Source organism: Oratosquilla oratoria, chromosome 16 (assembly GCF_046742065.1).
Source record: "Oratosquilla oratoria isolate Oo_2021 chromosome 16, ASM4674206v1, whole genome shotgun sequence".
Classification (NCBI taxonomy): domain Eukaryota; kingdom Metazoa; phylum Arthropoda; class Malacostraca; order Stomatopoda; family Squillidae; genus Oratosquilla; species Oratosquilla oratoria.
The window spans coordinates 51,738,507-51,747,553 of NC_134792.1; the positions used below are offsets into that span (position 1 = coordinate 51,738,507).

The 9,047-nt window shown below is 44.8% G+C and overlaps 1 protein-coding gene across 2 annotated transcripts in view; it reads left to right on the plus strand.

Moving 5' to 3' along the window:
• Positions 1-1,129: 1,129 nt before the first annotated feature.
• Positions 1,130-9,047, plus strand: part of E23 (ABC transporter G family member E23) — an 81,650-nt gene continuing 73,732 nt past the window's right edge. For both annotated transcript variants that reach the window (XM_076199791.1, XM_076199792.1), the window contains exon 1: positions 1,130-3,218. In XM_076199791.1, the coding sequence (XP_076055906.1) occupies positions 2,941-3,218 (278 nt within the window). In that variant the 5' untranslated portion in view covers positions 1,130-2,940. The remainder of the gene's footprint in view (positions 3,219-9,047) is intronic.

Genomic DNA, 9,047 nt, shown 5'->3' on the forward strand with positions numbered 1-9,047 from the left:
TTAAAGATGCTTATCCTTCGCAGTCTTTATGTCCGGACGAGACCTCAACACCCCACAACCGTCAACACTCCTCCCCCGCTTCCCCAACCATGAGACGCAGCACCAACAGAATTAGGTCAACTTATATCCCCCCCCCCCAACCAGTCCACCTATGACCTCCCACGTTCCTCGGATGATTATGCATAAGCTAATCGTTTCTTTTCGCTCTTGCATTTATTAATCATGTAACTATGTGGTCGTTTCTGCGTAGCTAATTGTATTTTCTTCATTCTGAAGATGGCTCCTTGTAATCGACACTGGACAACACATCTGTGCTCACCTTCCTGAAGCAAGGTCTTTTGTACAGAACACTGAAAATATTACATAGGTAAACATCTATGAAATTGCTTTCGTATTAAAGTCAATATATATATATATATATATATATAGTTCCGAGTTATGAGTTTATTATCAACTTGTCACAATGTACCAACATATATATATATATACATATATATGCATGTATGTATATATGTATATATATTCATATATACATATATATACACATGTATATATTTTTTCTAAACATATATGTATATGTGTTTGTGTGTGTGTGTGTGTGTGTGTGTGTGTGTGTGTGTGTGTGTGTGTGTGTGTGTGTGTGTGTGTGTGTGTGTGTGTGTGTGTGTGTGTGTACTTACACACGTGTTCAAATAAGTAAAAACCTGGAATCTCAAAAAGACGATTAAGAAGAGAAAAAAGGAGGAGGAGAGAAGAGAAAAGGGAAGAAGAGAGAAACAACGAAGGCAGAAGAATGTCTGAGGAAGACAGATAATAAAAGAAACGGAAGGAAGGAGGAAGAGAAAGTACAAGAGAAGGAAGAACAGGAAAGTACGTACACAAGAGTTAAAGCGAAGGAAGTTGTAGATACAAGATGGAGAAAAGATGTTGAAGTGGAGGGAAGAGGGAACCGTGACACAGAATATAGTAGGAATAACAAATATAGGAAAGGCGACGCAACGAGTTGAGGAAGAGAAGTAGGTGAAAGGGTTGAGGAGAAGGAGGAGGAGGAGGAGGAGGAAAAGGGGAGAGTGGGAGGGTGAGCGGGAGAGGAGGCCAGCGAGGCGCGTGGAAGCGGGGTAGTCGTTCCCAGGGCTGCAGTGAACTCAGTGTAGTGACGGGGTTCGGTTGTGGCGCTTAGCACACATAGACACACACGCACACACCAGCACACTGGCGCGCCCTCCTTCGCTAGTTCTCCGTCTCTCTTTCTCACATCAACACTCACACAGACGCTCTCTGTTGTGCAGGGCACACGGTTCAGCTTCCCGTCAAAAGGAAACGTTTATTGTGGAGTGTGTAAGAAACGAGGAGAATGAAACGGAGAGGACACAGGCGCGCGTGGCCATGGGTTTAGCCTGGTTGACTTGTGCCCATCACGAGAACGTTTGACACTTCGTTTCCGTTGTCACGATCTCCTGTCGACACCAAGAACTCGCCCCTGGAGAGTGAGACAAACGTCATGGCCGAAACTCGTACACGCACGCATGCACGCATGCACTCGAAATAAGTCGTTGTTTCTTTTGTTAGGCTTGCGCGGCCTAGTCGTTACTCAAGTTTTTTTTTTACTTTTCCGTGATTCTTTGCCCCAGTTGTTGATGTCGCACATGCTCTAGCGAACCTACCGGGTTGTTGCTCATTTACAGGGTGAGTCATACAATCTGGCCGTTGTTGCTGGCGTTTTGCACATCGTCGCGAGTGATACGTTCAAATGCTACGTGAAGAGAAGCACCACAACGGCAAGTGTTGCAAATTCATTGTCGGAGACCACGGTCTGCCAGAAGTGCTGTTCAGTGGGCGTCGGGCCCAGTGTTAGTGTAATCTGTCACTATTCAGTCCGTCTGTTTGTGGTCGTAGATCACGATTTTAAGTTCGGGAGGAGGAAAGACTCGTGAATATTCCGAAAAGTAGAAACTTTCCTCGCCAGCGAGAGGAAAGTCGAAGAACATAACGAGGAAAGATGCAATAAGTGAAAGCCTTCTTCTCTCTAGTCAAGAGTACAACTCCCTTTGACCCTTCCATCCACCACAACAATCTCGCAAATTAAAATCAATGCTGCAACATGAAAAAAAACTACGATAGGAGTCTGAATTGAGCGTCGTGAGTGGTTTTCTTGTGAAGTGACTCAGAACGATACGGGAAAAACGTCCCCCCCCCCACTCCGCACCCCCTTCCACGCACTCGCTCTCGTACGCGGGAACAAGCAAGCAATAAACCAGCCAAGGAGGGAGCAAATCACATCAAGAAGCACTGCTGTCGCTTCGCCTTCGGGGCCAATTATAATCCCTCGAGCGGTTCAAGGGTGAAAGCTCACACGAGGAGTACGTACGCGCACAAGGTAGTGGTAGTGTTAGTAGTAGTAGGTTAGCGACACCGCAAACGTCTTTCGTTCTGCCTGCTACTGTGACGTTGAGAGCACAAGAGGCGCCACCGTCCGGAGTGTGGCGGTGACCATTGGCACCATGCAGGGCGTTTGCCACGGGCAGCACGTTCCTGCGAGCCCCACGTACTCGTCCTTCAGGCACAACCCAAAGCGGTGGCCAGACAGTGCAACGGCATCATCGTCTCATTAGCTCCTGCAGTAGCACGAACAATCCATAGACGTCATCAACAACAACCCTGTGCATCTGCCGTCAGGGTAGTTCTGAAATAGAGCATCAGCCGAGCCACGGGTCGTCGACTGGGACTGCGAAGGGACGGCAAGGACACGAGGAAAAAGCGAGTGACCGTTTGTTACCTGGTCTGCCTCTCAAGGGCCCAGCGTGAGCCACCGAACAGGTCTCGCCCCGGTCGGTCGGTCGGTCGGTCGGTCGGTCGGTCGGTCCCGGCCAGATTCTGTAGTAAGGCGAGGGCCTCGTCCCTCCCTCCACCCCCTACAAAGCGCTTCGCTCAACCACAACCATGGACGCCATCTGGTCGACACGGCGCTACGTCCCCGTGACCGTGGATTTCGATATCCTCACACATGGCAAGAAAATCCTCAAGGCCGCTTCATCCAAAAGCAAGAAACAAAAACAGCAGCAGCAGCAGCAACAACAGCAGCAAAACCAACAGCAACAGCAGCAACAAGAACAACTACTACAAGAACACCACGAGGCTGTCGAGTCGACCACCATCCCAATGTGCCTTGACGTCGAGCCGCTCCATATAGACGAGAAGAAGATTAAAGTGGAGAAAACGTAAGTCATGAGAAAGTTTGACACGGCCACATTGTGGCTATTTAGGTGTACGTAAGGGGTATCGCCCGCACAAGGGTCAAGTGTACCTATATCGGGCGCGCGCAGTGGTTGGGTTGATGGGAGTAGGATGTTCGTCTATGACTCTTGTGATCCGGATGACATTGCCGTCCTCTGCGGATCTAGATTTTTTTTCTATTCATTTATCTATTTATTTTCAACCAGCGAAGGCTGCCGCCAAGATCCACCTAAGGACTGGCCAGTTTACGTTGGAAAGAAATGAACGATGTGATGTCATGAGGAGGTGAGACAGTAGTCGTCTGACCCGACTTATCTAATCATTTGTCTCGGCACACCGTGACTCGAGAAAGCCTAGCTGGCACCTTACGGGCCTCTTCGTGACGTCATAATTATCGCTACTTTTCTTTCCGAAACTAACCTGTTGTTATTTAAGCCTTGGTTGCTGCCGTCCAAGCTGATATTTTAGCTCACTACATTTTACTTGTTGTTTCCTTATTGATCTTGTTCCAGCATGAATTTCATAGTTCTCATCTACTTATTGTATGGCAGCACTATATTTATTTATTTATTGCCAGTATTTGAAATGCCAAATGTTGTCGTTTTACTTAAAACCTTCCACAACTTCAACTCTAATGAACAATAACTACGTTCGAGTGGATTTTATGTGGTGAGAATAACCTGTTTCACCTGTAATTTAGGAGCAGAACACAATATAGACGGACTGCCTTAACTAATGACATTTCAGTTAATATGAATTGACCTTCAGACAGCTCTCTTGTATTACTTGAAGCTATTTCAGCTGCTGACATCAGGTTTGGCAGCTAATGTTAGCACTCCGTGCTAATTTCAGTAGGTCGTACGTACGAAATGAACGGTCACTACAGTACATAAAACTATTTTATTCTTTGATGCATGTTTTTCATTATTATTATTATCATTATTATTATTACTATTATGGTTTTACTAATAGTGAAACCATAAGATAATAATAATAATTGTTTTTGTCAGTTATTATTATTACTGTTACTGTTATTGTTATCGTTGATATTATTACCATTATTATAATGTGCATATAGATAAAGAGTAACTGAACAACAGTTGTTTAAATCCTGGTCGGGACTAGGGTGCCCTTTAGTTCTGGAACTTCTGGGCAACACTAGAACTCTGACAGCTGGCTGAAAATTTATATTCAGTATGTTTTATCGGCTAAAAAAAAAAACATTGTATGCAGCTAAGGGCATCATGTCCTCTGGTCTGAAACGGAGGTGTCTCGATCCATCAAGAAGGCATTCAGCCTGGGGTCCATCCCTTCAGAAGCATAGAACACCAGTTCCTTGTCAACAGAAGTCCATAAGAAACGACACCATGTCTAAAAGGTACATGAGGTGTGATCCTTGGTGTTACTGTATATAGAATTACAGTTTACATTTTCCTGTTGGTATTGTTTTGGTTCGTAGCATTGACCCCAACCGAAATAAAGGAAAATGTTGATGAATTTTTTACCTCGAATTTTATTGTTGTACAGATAACGATATAAAAATCTGTCTCCCAGCTATGACATTACTGGTTTTGGGAAGAGGAGGGGAGGGAAACACCATGTTGGCCGAGTTGTTGAACAGCATCTCATGCTGCCGAGCTATTTTAACGGGGGAGGGAATCTCGTAAGTGCTTTAACTGATAACACGTATCAGTTAACAGAATGAAATCGTTTCCTTTTCTGTCCACAAAGTAAGACTCTTGGAACTTGAAGTAAGGGGTGTATGCACTCTAGCAGGTAAAAATGTACATATAAATATGACGGAACTTGTATTTTGTCGTCCGCAAAGAATATCTAAATTTCGCGAGTCTTTTCCTATACACGGTTTGCGAACCACGACAACCAGATGGGTGGGACATCTAGCACCAGTCTTTCTTGGCCCTTTGCATTAATCCTCCCCCGCGTAATCCTGCCTCTTCTCTTTATATACTGTTTCAGAGTGCAACAGAGTTAATCGGCGTCACGCAGTCCCATTCAGATAGACCGAAGTAATTCGCTGCAACCAGCCAAACCCAATTTTCGTCGATGCAGCTGGTCTATGTCCGGCTAAGTTAGTAAACAGTACAGCCGTGCTATTTAAAAGCAAATCAGCGCAAATGGATATTTGATGAGCTTGACTTTACTTAAAAAAAAAAGAAACTTTTCAACATCGTTATGGTTGAAGCCGAGCTTCAAAACTATAGTTTTTTTATGCAACAAGATTAATGAGTTTAGCATACATTCACAGCTGGCTGCTGAAGCCAGCTATGGTATACCCAAGAACTCATCCAGGCAGATATTACCATCAAAGATCTCTACTCCATTTAGGCTGAATTTGGGTAAGGTGGGGTCGTGGAACTGTAGACAAAATTTGGCTTATGGCAGGAAGGATACTCTTAGACCAGGTGTATCTGGGCGTATCCAAAAAGGTATGTTTCGTTTTGAATTATATTTTAGTCATCTTTTTATTGAAAATAAAGATAAAGAGAACCTAGATTTCAGCTGTTTGTTCATAGAGGTTCGCCCCCCCCCCTCTCTCTCTCTCTCTCTCTCTCTCGCTCTCTCTCTCTCTCTCTCTCTCTCTCTCTCTCTCTCTCTCTCTCTCTCTCTCTCTCTCTCTCTCTCTCTCTCTCTCTCTCTCTCTCTCTCTCTCTCTCTCTCTCTCTCTCTCTCTCTCTCTCTCTCTCTCTCTCTCTCTCTCTCTCTCTCTCTCAAAGTAAATTAAAAGTTGAAAGTCGGTAGCAGTAGGCTAATATTGGAGAGGGAGGGGCTATCAGGTTAACTTATAGTTAAACTTTGGGGTATCGAGGCTGAAAAACTTTAAGACCCTGTAGGGTGTGGTTGTAAGGGTGCATCAAATGAAGCGTGGTTGTAAGGAGAGGGGAGAGAGAGGTTCGTAAAATCGCCCAACGGATGAGTTAGGTAATGTCGATTGGCTTGAAAAAGAGGGGGAACCCATATACAAACACCAATTTGGTAATCGGTAGGGAAAATGTGTTTCAGTGAATGATGACCGATACCTCGGCCAATCGTTTCTACCAGTTGTTGTTCATGATGCAGCTGTTCCCATGATGCCGTGTCTGTTATGAGGCAGCAGAATTAGTTGCAGCCGAGTGAGGAAAGAACTCGAAAGATAGACGGGTCCTCCTGGCTTCTATTTGGCTGACTTACCAGAACGATAAACATATCATTTTCGATTGCCTTTTTTCAGAGTGTGGTCCATTGATACTTGGTTTCAGTTTTGTATTAATAAGAATTATGGCTGATAAATGAATTCGATTTATTTGTCTACTCGTATACTTATCTGTGTCTGGGAGCCCCTCTCTGTAGAGAAGTCTGGATAGTCGTGATTTGGGCGAGCGTCCCGCATCAAAACCTTTTCAAATATTTGTCAAATGCGTTTATTTTCTTTTTCCAATAACCGCAACCTTGGTCTGGAAGTTCATATTGAAGGGGCAAATACATGTAAATGTTGCTCCTTTATTTTTAAAGTAGTATGACAGGGATGCAGCTATTTCTAATGCCCGACAGTGAAAGAGTCAAGTTGGTTCGAATCCTACCAGTGAACTGGTTTGCCCTCGCAATTTCTCTAGAACCGTAGCCTGTGTTTTGCCAGAGGCACGGGAGTGGAAACAATTCCTAAGAACGTGGGCAGGAAATGAATCAATGATAGACACACTCGTAATAAGAAACACGGAATGAAACAACTCAGCAACAGGGGAATGGGTTGCGTAAAAAAAAAAATGTTGCTTCAACTTTCACTGTGGAGATCCGCAGATAACAGAGACGGTTCTTAGTTCCTTTCATAGATCTCTGAAGAGAAGCTTGGTATTAGTGGGAGTGTTTCTGTGTCACCGACTTGTAGAAGCAAGGGGAAGGGGGATCAGTCACCGGTTGTCAGGTTTTCTTGTGGGAAAAGGTGGAGGAAATGCTGTCCAAGTTGACAAAGAGAGATTTCGAGCCTAGCTCTGGACCGAGCGCCGGTCCTTCGGGGCCGCTACTTCCGGGTTCAAATGGGGATGATGAGAGGTTTTGTAGACGGGCGGCAAGGGGTAGCACCATGGGTTGGAAGACTGTAGTAACAGGACGACATTCTTTATTTGTGTTGTGAAGATTCACTAAGGGATAAGTGTGATTGATTACAGGGTATCGTGACATCAGTGTTTGTGATTCGCAAGTGTTTCAGAACACAGGTGGCACTCGGGACCTAGTGCACAGGTGCATCATCGTGACGTGAGGTGCTCTTATCACTCACAAATCCCGTCGTTTTTCGATATCCTTGTTGCACTCCTGTCAAGGATGCAAATTTCGGAAAGACGTGTGAGAAAGGGGCGTGGAGTTCATGTGTATTCGTGACGACTGTGAATTCTGAAAGGACCACACATTTGTTGACCTGTTCGCAGTTTTCGAAGACAGTTGTGTCGCACAAATTCTGACTCAAGCCTGGTTTTGAGACACGGGTGCTCATGACACACATTATGAGGAGCTTATGAAACGTATGGTGCATACACACTGCCGTGCGAATACGATTTTTTTTTTTTTTTTTTTTTTTTTTTGTCAAGGAGGAACGGGCGATCTTAGCCCTGAAGGACTGCCCGGGTAAAGGCACTTTTTCCGTTCCTTCTGGTTACTGTGCTCACGTCTGTGGCACCAACACGACAGCACGAAAAGGTTCGACCTCTCTCCTACGCCACACCTGACGACAAAAGTTCACGGTGTAATAGTTCAATTGATATCACAGCATTCGCTTTTGTTTAGTCTAGTTCAAACTGCAGTGTGTGCTTGCTCTGAACCTCTAAGTCAGTGGTTCTTAACCCTTGGGTCGTGACCCAAAGTTGGGTCGCCAAGCTATTTGAATGGGTCCTCAAAAAATTGTGGGTTTATCATTTCCCCCAATATTCCTGATGAAAATATTATCAAGTGTTAGACTACCTAAATCATCAACATCCAAGCTCAACATTATTAAGACATAGATGATTTGCATGAGGTGAGACATATTTACAACGTCTACAATTATCTTAGATTTTAAATGAAATAAAATGCTTACGAGGATGTGGGTCGCCGTTGTTGATCTGAACAGGATTTTGGGTCGCAGCCAAAAAAAAGGTTAATAAGAACAACTGCTCTGAATGATCTGTGTGTAGATCATCCTTTCAATGACTACGTGGTCAACTAAGTGTACCAGAAACGAATTGGTCGATATAATTATTCTGATCCACACATGAACAATTGCCCTTACACCAGAACCACACCCAGGAAGTCGGGGGGAGCTGATGTTGGGCGTCTCTCAACTACAGCAGTCAGTGTGTGTGTGTGTGTGTGTGTGTGTGTGTGTGTGCGTGCGTGCGTGCGTGCGTGCGTGCACAAACGGGTTCACGTATGCGAATGGACACTTGTTTGATGTCGATTCGCACGCACAGACACAAGGGCCGGGCTTGAGCGTGGTCCCTGCTCACATGCTCTTCTCTGGGACTCGTCGATGAAAGTGAGCGAGCGAGTAGATAATGAGTAGTGGTTGGTGTTGGTACAGGCCTAGTTGATGTATCTGCTGAATGTCCCAAGTTATCAGAGGCATGGAAGAAGGGGGGGTTGCTAGTTCCATAGTTGGGTATAGGATCCAGGAAGTACTTTTAACCTCCCTGAAGGCATCGTTAATGGTCGTTTGCGACCAGTGAACTGTATCAGACACATCTCACAATTGTCCAGATACTGACTTACTTCACTGGTGACGTCAGACCAAAATCCACGCATTTTCCGTCTCGGAAAATCTGAAAAACTATCGGACCAAAAATGGC